This window comes from Podarcis erhardii (genome assembly GCF_964252035.2).
Source record: "Podarcis erhardii genome assembly, chromosome: 4".
Lineage (NCBI taxonomy): Eukaryota > Metazoa > Chordata > Lepidosauria > Squamata > Lacertidae > Podarcis > Podarcis erhardii.
In genome coordinates, this window is record NC_138508.1 from 34,200,762 (window position 1) to 34,220,911 (window position 20,150).

Consider the following 20,150-nt stretch of genomic DNA (forward strand, 5'->3'; position numbering starts at 1 on the left):
TTGAGGACATCATCTTCAATTATCCTCTGATTAACTTCCTCATATACAAGTTAATTGAAGAAACTGAAAAAGGACACAGTTTGGCAGAATTCATACATTCATTTCCATGCTCATTGTTCTAGGTTCCAGTAGGATATAATCTTACACAACAATATAGTATGCAATTTCAATTGTGTTGTGATTACTGAGCATTACATTTCACAGAGGTTATCAAGAGGATGAGGTTGCCATGTATTTTGGAGCAGACAGTGACTAGGTATGATAGGTGATTCATTTTGGTGGGTTAAGGTAGGGTTAACTGGGTTGGGTAACGATCATGAGCTATGACAAAGGCAGGAGAGCAGAATTGTGGGGCTATATCTCACTAAATTGGTGATACATGTTTGGATAATTACCTATTAGGTCATTAATCTGATTCTGAGATGTTCTTTAATCTGCACTGAGCCTATACACACACAGGCCTGCTACCATAAAATACATTTGTTTTGTCTGCCTCAGTTTAAAAGCAATTAGTGAATCAGTCCTATTGTGCCATCAGTACCGTGAAATTAAAGGACTTCCGATTTCACTTCTATAAAACTTTAAGGGAACAGATTGCCAAATAAAACGTGGTATGAGCTTTGATTTTTTACAGCCCTAATGAAATAATCTTGCATGACAGAAATGCTGACATAAGAGGCATTTCCATCATTTCTGTGACATTATATTGCCATTACACATGAAGCCTGATAGCTAGAGCCATACCTCTGGTGTTCAGCTGGAATATTTCCATTTTGCAGCACCCTCCCTTGCAGAAACGCATTGGTTCCATTCTGCTGAGAATAAAAAAATAAGTTAGAAAAAGAAAAATCTAGAAGATAATTAAAGTGTCTAGATTCCAAAGCCAATGCATGGGATTATGCCAAAGGAGTTCAACTTTAGATATTCAGAACCATTACTGCTTCTAGGATTATAAAAACTGAGCTGCTTTAGGGAACTGGACTCTACATTGACCCAGAACCATAGGATTACTGCTTCTCTGGGCCTTTGCACACTTCTGAAACCTGTTTCTATGGCTGTGGGGAATTTATGTACTGCATTTTAAAGGATGTGATGCTTTAAAAGGTTCATTAATAACCAGTTAGATGCTCAAATGCTATTTATTCTGTCATATTCAGAATCTATAGGTTCAAAATTTTCCGCTTGTCCAAAAGACCTAAAAATAAGACTGACCTCTCCAGGTTTACATTCTGGGAGGAAGGCTTATAACACCTTTGCATCTGCCCCCAGAGGCTGTGGTTGTAAGGAACACTGGCAACAGTCCAGTGAAGAAACCGTGGCATATGAGGAACTTAACATTTGGCTGATTCAGCCGCCATTTCCAAATGTGACGATTCAGCTGCAGAGTGGCAAGTGGAACAGTGGACGCTAGGGGAAAGCTTATATAAATAGTATAGCTGCCATGCAATAATTTATTGCATTTTAAATATATTGTAAGTCAAGCTGAAAACTTTGGTTAGTCAGCAGGGTATATAATCTCTAAATAAATTTTAGTCTAGGAACTGAAGATTTTGGCAAAGCATTTTCCTTCCTCTTCTGCCTCCTGAGGCAGAAACAGAACACTAGGCATTGGGCGTTGCAATGAGCCATTATTCAGGGTAAGGAGATAAAGAAGTCACTCAACACCCCCTGCTGTTGCTAAATATATTTACCTGTTGAACCTCATCTGGGCTGTAATCCTGTGACTTTGCGCTGGGATATCCAATTGTAGCTGAGGGGAAATGGCCATTGGCCCCCTGGTGTGCTGGCAGATGCACGCCATTCGCATAACGCAGCCCATTAGCTCGAGGAGTGGAGACCCCTTGCAGGGGAACCATGGTGTACTGGCAAGAGGACACCAGCAGCCCTGCACCAGGAAAACCCAGATCTATGCTCTGCTCTGAAATGACAAAATAATATACATGTTAAAGACTGAACACAGACATAACATGAGCTGCTGCCATAACTGGAAACACTGCAGACATAGCCATTGGGGAAGAGAAAGAAAACAGGAAAAAACATTCTGAGGACAGCATAGAATATCTTTGGGCCTTGGTTATGAGTGGGCTTTTGAAGGCCACAGAGCCAATTCAGACAGTTATGTTCATGAAATGACTTTGGGAAGTCAGAATTTAATCACATGCACATGTAAAGTTATTTGAGGATGAGTTATTCACGCAACATTTCCTGTGAATAGGAATATCATGAAATTGGGTTGGTTTCCCTTATAATAGCCCATAACCTCCAGTGAAAGTTGTGTGTGTGTGCCCTTTGTTTCAGAGTTACAGGTACCTTTTGTTAAAGTCACTTACTCTGCTTGGACCAAGCCCTCCAAAGGCAAAATGGAATGAATGCCACAATGATGAGAACGATGGAGCCCAGCACCACCCCTACAATCAAGTATGGCAGATCACTGGAGCGAGCCACCATGGCCCCTGCCCCTAAGAAATTATGGCCACTGTTGGGTGGGGGGTGATGTATCGTAGATACTGTAGATGGTGGGAGGTGACCAGGCACTCCTGCAGATTTGCGAGCTTCAAGAGAAAGAAAAGCATAGTTAAGATCTTTACACAGCCTCCATGCCCACCCCAATCTTTCAATATCAACATGGTTCTCTCAATGTATTATTATTAAATTTCTACACCATCCTTCATCCAAGGATCACATAAAAATGCATAATGTAGTAATAAACAAAATACCCCCCCCAATTTAAAAAGCCATAGCCTGTTTAAGCAGTCAAAGGCCTGCAAAAAGAGAAACGTTTTTCCTAGCACCTAAAGATATGTAGCGAAGGTGCAAGGCAGCCTCCAGCTTCTTCATAGTTTATGAACCTAGTTTGGATTCATTGCTCAGCCCATTTTTGCCTCTTGCTCTGCCCAATGCTGGCACTTAAGATGGCTCAGAAGGGAATGGGAGGAAAAAGGTTCCCCACTCCTGACTTACTGCATAATATCCAGTTGGGTCACTTTTTTCACCAATGGGGGGTACTTATACCTATCCTTCAAATTCTGCAGTTAATGAATGAATTTTTATCACCAGAACTCCCCCCTTTCCTTAGTTTCATATTATTTGCTCTCCTAATCAGTTTCTCACACATATCTTACAATCACCCACGGATAATATATTTCTAAACTTCCTGATCTCTTCACAAGCTTATTCATATTGCAAAGTGGAGGAGGAGCATCTGAGACACCTGAATATAGCGTTGGACTAGTTACCTTTGGTTTCACACATCATCACATTACTGAATTCACTCTCCCCACCCTCGTTGAAGCACTGCATCTTAATGTCATATGAAGTCTCTGGCTGGAGGTGGCTGATAGAATGCCAGTACCGGTCACCTGAATAGGAAGCAACATACACACAAGTGTCACTTTCCTTTTATTCACACCTCTATCCCAGTGCCATAAACGGATCACTGTATTATCACACAGCAATACAGACATGGGACAGTTAACAGCAAACACAATTCCCCCCCCCCACACTTGTTGGGAAATGCCTATTATTATTATTTCAATTTATATACCATCCTTTATCAAAAGATCCCAGGGTGGTGTACAACTTTAACAACACATTTCAGAGCACCAATAATAAAAATAATAACAATCATAACAATAGACAGCATAATAAAACAATCTTAATAACAAGTCATAGATTATTTAATAGTCAAAGGCCTGGTTGAAGAGGAATGCTTTTGCCTGGTGCCTAAAGACATATAATGAAGGTGCCAGGCGAGCCTCTCTGGGGAGAGCATTCCACAGTTGGGGAGCTACCACAGGAAAGGCCCATTCTTGTGTTGCCACCTTCTGAACCTCTCTGGGAGGGGGACATAGTAATGAAAGGGCTTCTGTATCGCTGTGACTAGTCAGAAGTACAGTAGCTGAATCTTCACACCACCCAGCCAAGAGGCCTTTCCTCTCAACGCAAATGATTTGTTTATTATAATTACATCCTTCAGTTGTTCCAAGGAGCTCAATGGCTCCCCATCTCCGTTTTATCTTCACAGGAACCCAATGAGTCACCCAGACAGCTTCAACTGAGAAGCCCTTTTCATATAAACACTTTGCAGTGGGGGACTCAGAACACACTTTTTTTTTTTTTTGGTCCCAAAGATTTCCTTGCAAAAAGTTGCTCTTTTAAAGTTGGAGCGCAACAAATGGCAATTTGGGTTTTACGCAGATTGGCATTTGCTCTGAATTCAGTTTTAAAGAGCGAGTTTTCATGAGGAAAGCTCCAGGGCAAAAAAGGGCACTTGGATATGGAGCTTTAAAGTGCAGACTGTGCCTGGGAAAAGGGCAGAAAAGGTAAGTATGGATAGGCCCTCAGTAGACTATTTGGTGCAATTAACATTTGGGAGCCAACCAGCTGGTGTACCCTTACCTTCTACCGTATCCCTCTTGTAATCACTGTCATTGTCACTGTCAGTTGGTCGATAATAGATGTAAAAACCGTGAATTGGAGTATTGTTATTGCTGGCTGAAATGTACTATAGAAAGGAGCAAAAGGCAGAAATTAACAAAAGAAGAAGAAGAGTTTGGATTTGATATCCCGCATTATCACTACCCGAAGGGAGTCTCAAAGTGGCTCACATTCTCCTTTCCCTTCCTCCCCCACAACAAACACTCTGTGAGGTGAGTGGGGCTGAGAGACTTCAGAGAAGTGTGATTAGCCAAGGTCACCCAGCAGCTGCATGTGGAGGAGCGGGGAATCAAACCCAGTTCACCAGATTATGAGTCCCCTGCTCTTAACCACTACACCACAAAAGTGTTGGTGTTCATTGCAGAGGCAGAGAATAAGGCAGGACTGGGCAGACTTCTGGACTGTGGGATTTATTTCAGTGTGTATTGGAACACCAAGATCTGACAACGGCAAAATAATGGTAATGAGTGGAGCCAAGTGCAAAATGTATTTGTGAAGGTTTTTTAAGGAATAGAGCATTGTTCAGCTTCAGTATTGCGATCCTCAGTAGAGCTGAACCCAAATATTTTGCACAAGTTACACTTTGATGTTCTCTCTCATCATATGATGAATTGAACTATATATCTTGTTCTTTCAGCCCTGAACACTGTTATTTGGCAGGTGAGGGAAAAAGTTTTAAAAATCCATTATGATAGCTTAGGATATGATAGCACTATAATTATCACTGTGATAGAACTCCTACTTTCACCAAAAAGAGAGTTATGGCCCTAGGGACAAGTTGCTGGGTATGTCATCTCTCTAGTGGAAGATATGGGGGTGGGGGGATATCCAGCAATTTGTGCCTACAACCAATTGCTGTCTTGTTTGGTTAAAACAGGAGTTCTCAAAACTGTAGGGCAGATACATGGTCTTAAAGAAGGCCACTATTTCTCACTGTCAATCTTCAGCTCACTACTCATTTTGTACTGCATATGAGCAGAGATACATCAAGCCCAGCACAGTCAATACTAATCAGCAGTATATCACTACCAGTTTTCTTTCCTAGCCCTGCCACTTGAAATCATTAGTGGATGATGCCAGGGATTTACCCAGAGACTGTCATATATGAATGCAAACTACCAGGCAAGTGTTCTACCATTAAGCTACATAGAAAAGGGGACCTCTTTCTACTCTTCCCCTTTTCTATGTATCCATCATTTGCCTACTCATTCCTTCTTCCTGCTGTTGTGTTCATATTAACCACTCAGAATCCATTGTTTGCAATGGATTTTCCCACAGGCAGGAAAATAGAGATGATTTGGGGCTGATGCATGAGAATCTACTAGCAATAAGCAGTTTGATAACTTTTTAAAACATTTTTAACACTGACTATTCCCAGGCATAGGATATTGCAGTAGGAGAACAGGAGAAATAATGGGAAACTTTCCCACAATTGCTACAAACTGGGGAATAAATGTACAAGCTATAAAGGCACATACTTGTGTTTCAGATAGTGCACTGTCTATTTTTCTTTAGCTAAAAGAGACCACTCTGTAGAAGTTTGAGAACCTCTGTTTCAAAATGAATGCCAATATGAAAGCTATTATGTAGACTTTGCAGAGGCTGGAAAGTGCTACACGTGATGGGTGGGTATATATGAGAGGAATAATACTGCTCATTTGTGGAACTTTTAACTGAAATGCAATGAACATAAATGATCTAAGCCACAAAGTCAATAAAATCAAATGTGTGCTTGAGTATTGAAACACAGAACAGTGACACTGTAAGTGTCCAGCACAATAGAGTAGAAGAAGGGAAGCAACAGAGAAACTTAAGGTAGTGATAATTAAAATTTGGCACTAGTTAGTATCAGCAGTGTTAACAGAAATAATAAGAAATCCTGTGCAATTTTACTGAGCACATTTTGCTACAGATGAAAAAAAATTCCTGTCCTATCTTTTGAATTCTGGTCCCAGCTCCTGCCTCCCCTGCTTACCATCCACTTCAGCATGATGGTGGTCTCATTGATGGCATCCGTGAAGGTGATGTATGGCCCTGTGACAGGGCGCTCATATACACGGTTGCTGTAGCCCGATACCACATGTGGTTTAGATGGAGCACTTGGCTCACTCTCCCCCAGTATGTTCAATGCTCGCACTCGAAATTTGTAGGATGTGCCTAGAATATGGAATGGAGAAACAATGCAGGAGAAAAGTGAGCAGACCTCTGACCTTGGTATTTTCCTTGTTCATCTCTTCCTGAAAAGTCAGACATTCCACATTAGCAGGTGGCAAAATGACATACTTCAGAGATGGTGTTTCCTGACCTAATGAACTAAGAAACAAAATAGCAGCAAAAGTCTAATCTTGCTGCCCCAGACAATGACTGCTTTTTAAAAGGTGCAGGTGTTTTTTTAACCTGGTCTGAATGGTCAAGAGATCACATTTGCTACCTTACTTCAGATGCACAGAAGAGACTGAGTGCTAACGTACACGCTACATGCCAACAAGTGTAAAGAACAGTTGGTCTATGGCTTTTGTCTTTGCATGAAAAGCTGCTTTAGGGTGGAAGTTTGGAGAAATGGATACAAGGACACACACAATTAACCATTTTACTTCCTGCCATTTCTTCAAAACTGTATTTGTGAGGGTAAACAAAGGCTTGAAATCTTGCAGTGAGGGAAGATACAAAGTGGGTGACTTTGTAGAGCCATAAAACTGTAGACTTGGGCATGGGCGTAGCCAGCCTTTATGTTAGAGGGGAAGAACCTCAGTTAGTTATTTTGTATTGATTTACTTGGTTGGGGGGGGGCAGCTGCCCCTCCCTGCCCTCCTTTGGCTACACCCATGGACTAGGGATGGATTCCCTGCTTAATCTAGGACACCGCCCCCACCCCCGGCAGCTTCAACTTAAATACCTCCAGCAGTGAGCCCACCATCTCCTGAGGCAATCTGTTCCACTTGAAGTGGGGAAACAGCAGGCAGGGAAAGGGTTAAACTTCCACTCACATGCACACACGTTTCTGTTCCTAACTGACCCATCTGCGGTAGCTTTCCATGTGAAAAAAAGAGAATGGTTGGGCTGCCATTAGATACATTTGCAGGTAATATGTAGTTTGGCATGGATACAGTGATTCACAGCTTTTATTCTCAGCAGAATAATTTCAGGATTAAAGAAAGCATCTGCAGAATTTCACATTTCTCCAGAAGAGGACTATGACAACTCTGAAATGACCTTTTCTCCTTGGCGTGGGTAATGGTTTCTGTAGCAGCAGGCAAGATATGAAGCCACTATGAAGTCTTTCCAAGGACCATAGGAAGCCTATATGCTAGGAATAGAAGATCTCCTACCTTTCTCTAGTCCTGCAATTTCCACAGAGAGACGAGAAGGGTGGATATCACTTGTGGCCAGCACCCAGTCCCCCATCTTCTTCAGTTTCTTATATTCTACTCGGAATGACTGAATGGGGAAGCCTCCATTTCCACGGGGGATCCAAGTCACATAGACAGATGTCTCAGATGCCATCGAGATGGTGGGGCGATCTGGAGCCTCGGGAGCTGTAAGGAAAAGAAGAACAACATTAGCAGATATACAACCAGTTTTAGATTGGGAAAGCTGGGCTGTAGTGAACTTTCCTTGCAAGATGAAATAGTGTGCTAGAGAGAGGGAGAAGACAATTGGAGAGGGGGGGAGAAAAGGTGTTCTTGCTACCATGGTATATATTTTTATATTGTAAACCACCCAATGATCCTTGGGTGAAGGGCAGTATAGAAATTTAATTAATAGTAATAAAGGTGCACACACGGACAAGTTGGACTCAGTAAAAAGAGTCCTCTTGAAATTGCATATTTTTTCAAGGCTCCTCCCACCGCAACAATCATAATCAAATCACTGTTTGTTGAAGTGTTGCATGGAGCATGGAGCAGGCTTGTTTTCTCCTGCTCTGGAGGGCAGGACCTGAACCAATGGCTTCAAGTTACAAGGAAGGAGATTCTGACTAAACATCAGGAAGAACTTTCTGACAGTAAGAACTGTTTGACAGTGGAACAGGGTCCCTCAGAAGGTGGTGGACTATCCTTCCTTAGAGGCTTCTAAGCAGAGGCTGGGTGACCATCTGTCATCGATGCTTTAGTTCAGATTCCTGCATTACAGGGGATTGTACTAGGTGACCCTCAGGGTCCCTTCCAACTCTACAATTCCACGATTCTATGATTCGCTCACTATCATATTACTAGACTGTTTGTCTGATAGGTGCTTGTTGCCAGTAAAACCGACTTTGAAGAGCAACATGGCCTAATTAGGACTGGACAGAAGCAGCAGAGATAAGCAAACTCCCTTCCTGTTGCTTGTGCCAGGCTTGTCTTTTTCTCATCCACACCACCATCTTTCCTAGCTCTCCTCCCCCAAGAATAATCAGGCTTCTAGAGCCAGAAAACCCTTTCTGCCGCAAGTCTGAAAGTGGCCTTACGGGACAGGCGAGTATTGTCGGATTGGTTGCTGCTCCGAGAGCTGGTGCCAGGGTCATCCTTCTGAATCTGCTGCTCTTTGCTGGCTATGATATCTGGTTTGGGTCGACGTCCTAAGCAAGACAAAAATAGCAAAGATGGCATGAGATAAACTTTTAGTGTCTTATTGCTCTGAATGATAAACTTCACCAATATTCTGTGGCGGCTTACATTCCATGGATGTAACTGTGTCTTATTAACATTATAATTATTAACGAAAGCAAATTTCTAAATGACAAAGCCTTCAGCATCAGGACAAAGAGAGAATTTACAACTCATGGGAAAGTACTACATCTTTACCGGTCCTGAAGGTCACCATTGCTGTCTGCCCCTCTCCAGCACAGTTGTAGGCAGACATCTCCACCTCATACAAACTTCCTGGGTCCAGTTTTATTAGAGTCAGATGATGCTGGTTGGCAGGGACATCCCTGACTGTCCAGCTGTCTGAAGAATTCATTACCTGTTGAAGGACAAGGAACAAGCACACCTATGAGTGGATTCAATTACCTTCACCTTATTATGGATAAAAGGGTTATTGAGCATTTTTAGCCAAAGCAAGATCTAAATAAACTTGTTGCTGGCATCTGTCTTGAGAGACAATAGAGTGCAGGGATGAAGTCAAACTGCTGTGTTAGCAGCACCCAAGTGACCTCCCCAGGGCACAAGCAAGTACGGAGGCCCTGGGCTGTGCAGATGATAAGGCCCCTGCTCTCTCAGCCTTGCTGATGTGGTCCAAAGGAAAGCAGAGCAATATGCTTGGCACCAGGAGTTGTTGGAAGGAAGCATATAAGGCGCCACTCAACCGTGTTAGGGACTCCATTCGGATTTTTGTTCGGTCTACTCCTTAACCGTTTTCTCCCAAAGATATCCCACAAGGCAGCAGAGGTTTAGGATCAGAGTTTCCCTTCTCTTAGATGGGCTACTTTTCCAGGCTGGTAAGCCCCATCTGCTCCTCACTACAGCACAAGCAGAAATAAAGCCTAAGGAAATGCAACTGAAACAAGTGCATTACTGTATTGCTTCATTTTTTTAACCCACCTCCCCTTTCCTCCCCTTCCTTTATGTTTTCCCAGTGTAAATTTTAGATTGGCTTGTATTCTGCAAAGTGTCATGCATACTGACAAGAGCAGTTTGGATTTGAGTAATAATGACAACAGCAAGAATGCTACAAATAAATTCTCAGAAGCATTAAGCTACTTTGCAGCATGATCTTATTAAATTGATGCCACTCAGAGGAACCCCTTTATAATTCCATGTTGTAACAGGAAGTCCTGCTAATAGCAATTGAGAATTATAAAATGAAATTGTTTAAACATGTGTGCTGCATATATAAAATAATCACTGGCAAACTGGTATGAGATAACATAGGAATAAAGTAACACAGGAAGCTGCCTGTTATCTAGCTCATAACGGTTTGCACTGGTTGGCAATGGCTCTCTCCTACCAGGAGATTCTGGGAACTACAGAACCTGGAACCTTTTGAATGCAATACAAGTACTTAATTACTGAACTACAGCCCTTCTATCTGAGTAGAAGAAGATGAAGATTATTAGCTATTTCCCAGTCCAAAAATATCCATATGACAATGAAAGAAAAGTCAGCTGCAGAGCTGTATCATCAAGAATTAGAGGGGGGAAATCAACACCCTCAAGGGAGAGAACTCCAACGTCTACTTAGCAGCTGCAAGCTACACAGGTTGTGCACCTGTGCATTTACCAAACAGTTACAGGTTGTATCCAACTGTGTCCCTCCACTCACTGCAGGCTCTTAGCTCCAGTGAAAGTTTCCGTGAATGTGACAAAGAGGGAGGCATTTTTTTGCAAATATCCCCTTACCTGGAGCAGATGGGGGGTGGGGACATAGGGGACTGGAAAAGGATGAGGAATCGCTGAAAACTATCATCCTCACATTCCATTGGTGAAAGGCACTTATAGGCTACAGTGCCTTCTTTGAATTGGAAACAACCCTACAATTTTGTCCTAAAAAAGAAAATGGAACATCCTATTTTGCCTCCAATAGGAAAATGAGACCATGCCATATTTATCACAGATAGTTGTAGACAAACCTGCAATCTGAAATGAGCAGAACTACTTGTCTACCGGCAAATGACTGAATTCTGGTATTTGATATCCACTGCTACTAACGGCCTCAATCAATTGACATATGAGGTAGGTACCACTTCTCCATTCACCACTATTCCCATCTCCCAAGGAATATGTAATCACAATGTTATAATTTGTGTTGTGGATGTACTGAACAAAGCTGCACAGGGTTAACGAGTTTTCAGTGCCATCTTTAGTTAAAAGATTTCTAAGCAGTACAGGTTATTTAGTTAGCACATGTAGTACACGTGGGCACTCCATAAACTGGATGGTATCCAATGCAGAATACATCCACTGAAATGAATTAACATTACTTAGCCCTATCCATTGTTTTCCATAAGTCATATCTGAGTATGACTTAGCTGGATAAAACTCTCTGAAATGCACTTACACCTCAAGTAAGCACATGTCAGAATAGATTTATTGAAACAAGCTATGATATAATCATGTTTATTCAGAATTTGGCTAAACCCAGCTTCTCCTTTACATAAAGCCCATTTCAGGGTGTCTGTCTGGTTACCAGCCATGCAAATGAAAGTGATAGCAGGGTTAACAGGAACAGTTCCCTTCTGTAAAGACCTTTAAGATACAAGAATCTCCAGCTGAGAATTTGCTCTGTGCTGGAAACATATTAGTCCTAAGTGCAGTGACCCATGGTGACTCCCTCTGACCCAAGAGCCTTCCAGGTGAAGCGACTGAAAAAAGAGAGACCACAACCAACGAACAAAGCAAGGAAGGTACATGCAGCAAGCTAAGATACCATGATGGTCTGGAATCATTACTTGACTGGAATCTGTCTTATGGTAAGGATAAGTTCATCAAAAGAGGAGGGAGGGTAGTGGGAGAGGGAAGAAATGCCCCAGACTAAGTAAAGTATATGCATAATCCCAGGGTTATGTACATCCTGGGTTTGCTCCTGTTCACTGATACATACATCTCTGCAGTTCTCTCTCCCATGCTGATCTCAAACTTGCACCAAAGCACCCACTTCCTTATGCCTGTTCCTTATGCTGCTATCACTCACTGAAATTCAGAGACCGCACACAGGACAAATATCCTGCCCATCCAAAAGATGGGCTGCTGCTACCTAAACTGGCAAGAAAGTGTAAGCTAAACAGAGCTTTCCAGAGAAACTGTAATTCAGCATCATTATCAGAAATCAGTTAAAAAGGAATGTGCTAACCTTGCGATGTTTTACAACATAGTAGAGGACTGGGGCTTTGCCATCATGCCGTGGTTTCCACAACAGCTCATATGAATCCGTTTTAGTAGTCCGGGGAGAGCTAAGGATGACAGGGGCCTCAGCTGGAGACACCAACTCTTTGGTAGTACATTGAACAGACACGGATGGTGTCGTGGGCCTGGGTCTTAGGAAGTTTGCTTTGTCTTTCAGCATTTTTTCACTGTTGCTAAGCAGGGTAGGTGACAAGGCAGACTGAGGTGAATGGGCAACAGAACCTTGCTGTGGCGTCAGAGTTGTTCCTAGAAGGCAAGAGAGATGTTCTGAACAAATGCTGGAGCACTAACACATGTCTTAAAACTGATAGCCACTTACTCCCAACTATCAGGAAAAGGTGTGTGTGTGTGTATCTAGCTTATTAGGGTTTTCTTAGCACTGCAGTAGAATAACACCCATCAAGTCGGGTAAGTTTCCATTCCTGCATTGTGTCTCCCACGGCTATAAACTACTACGTGAGTCTTCAGTTGGCTTTAGCTTCTTCCTCTTAACTTAACAAGCCTAACTTTTTCATAGGCTTTTGGCTTCTTTAGAAAATAGAAAGTCTGCTTTAGGTAGCCAGAGGGGAAGTTCTAAGCACCTGGGATTTTGGTGCACTAGACATCAGCCTACTCTTGTCTACACAAAATCCAAATGCTGTCTCAGTGACACCAATGAGAGCATCTTGGCTGTGAGTCCTGGAAGACCTGCTCCCTGCCTTGCAGGCCTTTTCCCACTTGGCCTGGGAGGGTGGGGCCCAGACTGACTCCAGCCACAAAGCTCTTGGCCTGAGGCACTGTGTAGGGGGGTTTATTTTGGGGGGAATTGTTGTTGCTGTTGGTTTTTTGTATTTTTATTTTAGATCTTCTTGTAATTTCTGTGGAAACTGTTCAGTTTGGTTCTGCCTGTTTAATTTTTTATTGTTTATGTTGTAGTTTTATATTTTGTTCATGTTGTAACCCGCCTTGAGCATGGTTTGAACTGTGGAAGAGTGGCATACAAATAAAGTTATGTATGTATGTATGTCTGTAAAATTCATTAAATTCTAGATACATCTGACTCAGTCCCTTTACAAATTATGTTCTAGTTGGAGAATTTTAATTTGTGCAGTTTTATTTTGGCAGAGAATGGGGTTACTAATAAACAAACAATAGAGAAAGAGTGGTGTCAGAAAAGAGACATCTGTCATGTTTGTCACAATCACCTATTTTATCACTTCAGCACTGAATTTTTACAAATATTTTGATTTTTGTAAGCTGCTTTTAGTGTTGCTATTGCAGCTGAAGTGTGGAGGGTTATTCAGACACTTAATACATAAGTGAATGGACAGATAAAAAATTTAAGAAGCTTAGTCCATGAAACAGAGCTATACAGGGAAAGCAACTTTCCCCCAAAGTACTGAGGGACTCACTCAAGATACAACCTGCATGTGTTCAGGTTCATTTCTCCAATACTCTGAAAGCCACACATCTGAGAAGTAGGAATCTCAGGAAGTTCCTTTCCAGATCAGAAACTAACTTGAGCTGCATGACTTGGCATAAACAGAGAATGAGCAACCCCATGTATAGACAGAAACACCCCTAATACTAATAGCAATGAGATACTATTTAGGGAAGTTTTTAATGTTTAATGCTGTATTGTGTTTTTAATATTCAGTTGGGAGCCACCCAGAGTGGCTGGGGAAACCCAGCCAGATGGGTGAGGTATAAAAAACAACAACAACAACAACAACATTATTATTATACTTACTTTTGCTGTTCAAAGTGCTTTACAATTATTATTTCATTATCCCTATATGAACCTTTTGAACTTCACTTTGGACTTACCAGGCCCAGTAGTCCTCAGCTGAACCATAGCCTGTGCACTCCCAACTTCATTCTCTGCCATGCACTGATATATCCCTTCATCCTCAGGCCCCACACTGGAGACATGTAGGGCCTTGCGAGAGAGTTGCATTCGGTGGCTGGAGAAGAGAGGAACTGCATTACGCAGCCACACAACTGATGGCTGGGGGTTCCCCCGAACCTTGCAGGTGAACTTTGCACTTTGACCCCATGAGATGATCTGCTGAGATAGTTCCATGACAACCTCCGGGGGTTCTGAAAAGGAAACAGAGTTACAATTCAGGTGTGAGAATGACCATTCACCTCTGAAACAGGCAGAACTGAAATATTTGTAGCTATCCTCCTATGTTGCTGTGTTATAAAAGGGTTTATGAAGACAGCAATACCTATTTATTCTTGTGCACAGCCATTAAGTGTGCTATAAGTAGATCCTTCACGTATTTAAAAAGTAATCTTTCGGAGATAATAGAATAATAGAATCTTACGAGTTGGAAGGGACCCAAGGGTCTCTAGTCCAACCCCCTGCAATGCAGGAATCTCAGTTAAAGCATCCATGACAGATGGGCAGTCACTATGCTCTTCTACGACCACAGGCTCTAGACTGGAAAACTAATGGACCTCTCCATTAATTAAATCTCTTCCAAGAGCTCCCTGATACAGGTTCTTGAGCAAAGGACCTAGGTAAAACCTTCATGTGTTGAGTTCTGTAAATCAACTCCTTCAAGAACAATTGCCTGTTTTCTGTATTTCTTTTATATGCATGTACACCAGGTAATCCTATCAAATTGGGCTTATTATGCAGGTAGATGAAGCAGCCTTCTTGATTGGCCAGGGATTACTTAGCCTGCATTAGCTTATAGCCCAGACATTTATTTCCTTTAAAAAGGAAATGCCTTTTTGCTTGATCATTTAGCTTGGCATACTATATGTTGATATCTCTTTAATTTATTTTTGAGAGACTCAAAGGACCAAATTCACCCAAGGATCTTTAAATTACAGTTCAGCTAAAAGCACATGACTGCTTTTCACAGCACATTCCATCTAGCTTAGAACATTTCTAGTTACTGAATACGATTTTCTGTCTTTTGATTATATTTATGTGTGTGCGCCTAGAATTACTGTGCCTCAATAAATAACTCAGTTTTAATCCTCTGGCTCTTTTTTGGAAAGTCAAAGCTTTGGCTCTGCCCTCAAAGCTTACTTAGGCAGTTATTAGGAGTTAGGCCCTTGAGTGAAATCTAAACTGGAGGAATTTTGCTTGTGAGCATTAAATTTCACCTCAAAACCAGTTCTGAAATATATGACCATGTGAGCAGTCTCCAGACCATGGTTATAGCTGCTGGGTCTAACAGGAGAGAAGAGGGAGGAAAATGAAGTTATACTCACCAAACACTTGAACATTGTAGAGAATGAATGCTGCCGCAGCCTCACCCATGCCATTGTCAGCCATACAACTGTAGGTCCCTGAGTCTTCCTCACTGATTGCATCAATTAGGAGATTGCTGAGAAGGAATCGAGTCTTGTTGTAGCCAGAGACATTGGAGCCATCCTTAGCCCATGTGACACGTGGAGGTGGAATCCCACTAGCCACACATTCAAGGATTAGAGTTTGACCCTTAGTGACAATGATGGTCTGAGCCTCTTGGGGATAAATTATGCGAGCTGCCTCAGCTGTGGAGCCTAGTGCCAAGAGAGAAATCAGTGAAACAAAAGTAAGACAGTCTTGTAGAACAGGACAAGATGCACTATGTAAGCAGAAAAGCCTATTGGGGTGAAAAAGCCACTAAACAGGAAGTTTCACCAACTGGAATTTCACCAACTCTGCTATCAACAACTTCATCACTCCATATATAATACCAAAAGCAACAGAAAATGTACAATGAAGCCTTATGCTTGTGAGATAAGCTACTGCTACCTGCACTGCAAGAGGATACTTTGAATTTAACACTCCTGTATAGAAAGCAAGCTCTCAAATATGAAGGGCTTGTGTAAAACATGCAGTTTAAAAAAGGACTGCATTTGGTGGCACCTGCAAAATGGGACCACCACCTTAAGACAGCCTGAAGCCAGTGAACCCAAATATTTGGAAGAAGTGACTTACGTCTCACACGGAGTTTCTCGCTAGACACAGATGTTTTTACTTCCTGGGTGATAGGGTTGTAGGCCGCACATTTGTAAGTTCCCTCATCGTCTTGGCTTGCATTGACTATCTGAAGATTCCCAGATGGCATGATCAGATAGTTATCTGTTAAGATAAAGGAGCAAGAGATTCCTAAGGCAGGGAACATCCATATTAAACAATTTCTAGCATACTGTAAACACAAAAGGAACATTATTGAATAATAATAAGAGGAGCAGAAGAAGTTTCCAGCTAAGATTGAGAGAAAGAAAAAGGTGGGTGGTTGGAAAAATGGGATAAAAAGATTGAGTTAAAAAAAAAAGCTTTAATTCTCATGGCAAACCTGGTATGATAATTAGGACATCATTTGGTTTTATTATTAAAATAAGGGATTCACTCATCCTCCAAGCACTTCCCAGCTTTCAGCTATTTCTTTCACAGGTATATTTTTAGTGCTTCAAGAAAGTTACAGGACAGTCAAGAAATTGCTCCTGGGTGAGGACTGAAATGTGGTCAAGAAAAACCATGTCTACTATACAGAAAGCCATAGCCCTTAAGAGAACTCAGAAAAATGATTGTACAGATCAGCCCAAAAGGCACAGTCAAAAGGTGTAGGGAGGAGTGACTAGAAGGTAAGTGAGATATAAAGCAGACACCAATTCCAGTTTCTCTTCCTTTGTAAGTCAGTCACAACTCACCTCTGGAGACCTCCAGCCATTCATGTTTCACACTGTAGCGAACCTGGGCCTTTGGGTGGCTTTCAGGAAGATCACAGGCAATTACAGCTGTATTTCCCTCATCAACTTCTATCACATGCTGGCCATCGTATTTGAAGTCTTTGAGATCTGTTTAAGAGGATAGCAACAGGATCTGTTAAAAGCTGAACTGCTGGGCTACACATGGGAGAAAAGTAACAGTGGTGGACAATGTAAGTAGATTAAAAAGAATCATAAGGGGGGGGGTACTCAAGGATTTGCATTTATTACAAACTGAGGAAGCTTATATCCTTTTCATGAGATTATATCACAATCTCATGTACTGTCAAAAAACTCCAAGAACCATAGCATATGCAGGTGTCTCAAATATGACCATTTCTTATGCCCCAAGTGCTCATTCTTTCCTAACCTCCTGATCTTAAACCTAGAAATAAAGAACAAACTGCATGCTGGAAGGTAACATGGGGTTCTAAGCTCTCCATTTCCTTTGCAATACTGTACTATTGTAGAATGCTTACTTGTAAGAAGTGCAGGCGGACAAGAGGAGGGTACTTAATCTTCCCTCTCTCCTCTCCCACCCTCCACATTCAGTCCAGCAAATTTTAAATGTCAAGTTTTAAATTTTTTTCTTTAGCTGGGCTCCACAACAAGCCTAGGTAGGAGAAACATGGCCTGGGTGGGATGTTTTCAGGATAGAAATTGGATGCACAGGAGGAGTTACGCCACGCTGCCATCTGTCTTCCAATCTCCCCTTTGCAAATAGCTCCAATATTCCCATCACCTTGATAATATGTGGGTAGGACGACGCTTTTGCCAATGTGATACCTAGTTCACTGATATCAATAGGATTTACATGCAAGTGTGCTTGAGAGTCCAGCCTTTGTGTCTCCAGGAGTCATTTGGGGAGTTTCCTGTAGGCATGGTCCTGTTTTCATGGTGTACAATGGATGTACGTATGCAGTTGCTGGGCAAAGACAGTATGCCACTAAGAAAATCATAATGCCTCTAGATTGATTGATTGATTGATTGATTGACTGACTGACTGATTGACTTTTAACTGAAACAGATTGAACAGCCCAACTGATTTTTCACTTATCTTCTGTTTTCTTTATTCTTATAACTATCTAATTTCTCTGCCACATCAAATAGGAGTGTAGACTAGAGCTGATCTCTTTTTTAAAAAGGTCAGCAGAATTATTAAAATTATCCATTATGACCATATGATTTCCAAATACATTGCTTTGCAATTTACTATCTGGTGAAGCCCTTTTAGCACCCGAACACACATACACAAACAATCAATTTGGAATGGGGAACTATGTGCTGGCAGAGTGATGCTAGTGTCACTCCATAGGTGGAGGCTGACACAGCTGTTCTGGCCTGGGCAGTGAGAGACCTCCATTCCTTACAACCTACTCCGCAACAAGGCAAATCAGGCGGTTCAATTCTGCCCTAAACTGCTAGTGTGGGAAGGATATTCCATAAAATCTAGGATATTCCATAAAAACTTAGCCCACTACCGCAAACCCCCCGGAACAGATAATTAGTTCTCAAACCAAACCGAGACTTTTATGAAGGAGGAGTCAGTTTCAAAGTGTATTGCCATAACCATAATACACAAGCTTAAAACTTCATTGTTGTTCAAAACAGAAACCCCTATCAACAGGGAACAGTTATTCAGCTTTGTATGTCTGTAATCAAATTGTAATTGTTGAGAATACTTGTCCTAATGTTCTACTGTTATGAACCTTGAGAAAAAGAGAAATATAATGGGGTTTCAGATATACTTGCAAAATTAACATTAGAGAGCAAGAGAGAGAGAGAAAGGTTTCTTATTGAGGTCTACTTTGTCTGCTAAACTAGTTGGCTGCACTATGCTCTGGGCTCTTAGGAGCAAAACAACCAACAAAGAGGTCCTTTAAAAGTGAGAATGAGTATACCAGATCAAGAGGGATGGATCAAGTTTCATCAGAGAAGGTATTTGACGTGACACCTGCCTTTGCTTGCCTGCCTGCCAGTACATTTGAGAAATCCATTAGGAGGGAATGTTTGCATAAGTTCTCACCACAACCAGCCAAAAAAACCCCCAACAACCTCAGCCTTCCTTCTTCCTCTCTTCCCTGCTGTTTTCTCTATTACTGTGTCTGAACACAGGATTTCAAGAATCAGGTGCCCAAAACTGAAACCTCTCATGAAGTTGTCATATAATAACAACTTTCTATTTCACTGGTTCTTCCCCTAGTAAACCCCTTTCCTTATCTAGCAAAACATAACAGTATCTCAGAAATACAATGCCATCTTTACCAAGGACTTACAATGCAAAGTTCCGTGGGGCAATGCAATGAGGGCCTGAGTGACCTACATATAATGAGTGGTATTAGAACTGTGATTCCTGAGGCAGGATCTACCAATATGTCATGGGTGTTTGAGAGTGGCTCGCTAGTTTGTTAGCAGGTACTGAGGACTCCAAAGCAGAAAACAGTTAAAGGGGACTCCAGTTCTGGGTATGGGATTACAATTATCAAGTGAGTCACAGACATAGCCCATCCAAAGGGCCTTTGTTTGATACATATTACATCTCCTAATGATAAAACATGCACAAAATAACTATTATGTTTGGAAATATCAAGATGAACTACTGAAGCCTTTGCCCACAGCACTCCTTCTTGGAATGCCTTCAGTGTGGCATGATCGTTGTGGCAAATATATGCTTCAACCCAGTAGCTATGTGGGATCCTGTTAATCTGGCTTTAATTAAAGAACTCGCACCTAGTCCTCATGGTTTCTTGTAGTGCTATCTTCCTCAAACTGCCAACCCCTGAGTTAAACCAAATGCCCTCTTAGCAGTGGAACCTCCCTGATCCACATTGGGTTTGTGAGGTTGACAGCATCCTTTCTACCCCATCATCCTACTATGATATGGGAAAATGAGAGCTCAGAAGCAGATGCTTATGACTGTGGCTTCAGTAGGGTGTCAGACATCTCCTGTTCTACTCCTTCCCTAATGCTTGTGTGGAATTACTGTATATACTTGAGTATAAGCCGACCCGAATATAAGCCGAGGCACCTATTTTTAGCACAAAAAATTGGGAAAACTTATTGACTCGAGTATAAGCCTGTTCACCACACCAGAAACCTGGTGGTGGCGGCAGTGGCGGAGGAAGAACAAGCAGCCCGAAAGGGCTGCTTTCAGGCTGCTCGTTCCTCCTCCGCCGACAGCAGCAAAGGAGGA

General features: G+C 41.9%; 1 protein-coding gene across 4 annotated transcripts in view; it reads right to left on the reverse strand.

The window, feature by feature from the left end:
• Positions 1-20,150, reverse strand: part of BOC (BOC cell adhesion associated, oncogene regulated) — a 77,065-nt gene that overhangs the window by 2,214 nt on the left and 54,701 nt on the right. For 3 of the 4 annotated variants that reach the window (XM_081859635.1, XM_081859636.1, XM_081859634.1), the window contains 14 exons: positions 16,901-17,047; positions 16,185-16,328; positions 15,470-15,763; positions 14,066-14,338; positions 12,207-12,505; positions 9,222-9,381; positions 8,885-8,995; positions 7,767-7,973; positions 6,413-6,594; positions 4,399-4,504; positions 3,237-3,359; positions 2,331-2,552; positions 1,692-1,918; positions 745-815 (listed from right to left, as the gene is read on the reverse strand). In XM_081859635.1, coding sequence (XP_081715761.1) covers positions 745-815; positions 1,692-1,918; positions 2,331-2,552; positions 3,237-3,359; positions 4,399-4,504; positions 6,413-6,594; positions 7,767-7,973; positions 8,885-8,995; positions 9,222-9,381; positions 12,207-12,505; positions 14,066-14,338; positions 15,470-15,763; positions 16,185-16,328; positions 16,901-17,047 — 2,566 coding nt within the window. The remainder of the gene's footprint in view (positions 1-744; positions 816-1,691; positions 1,919-2,330; positions 2,553-3,236; positions 3,360-4,398; positions 4,505-6,412; positions 6,595-7,766; positions 7,974-8,884; positions 8,996-9,221; positions 9,382-12,206; positions 12,506-14,065; positions 14,339-15,469; positions 15,764-16,184; positions 16,329-16,900; positions 17,048-20,150) is intronic. The other variant, XM_081859637.1, reaches the window with a different exon arrangement.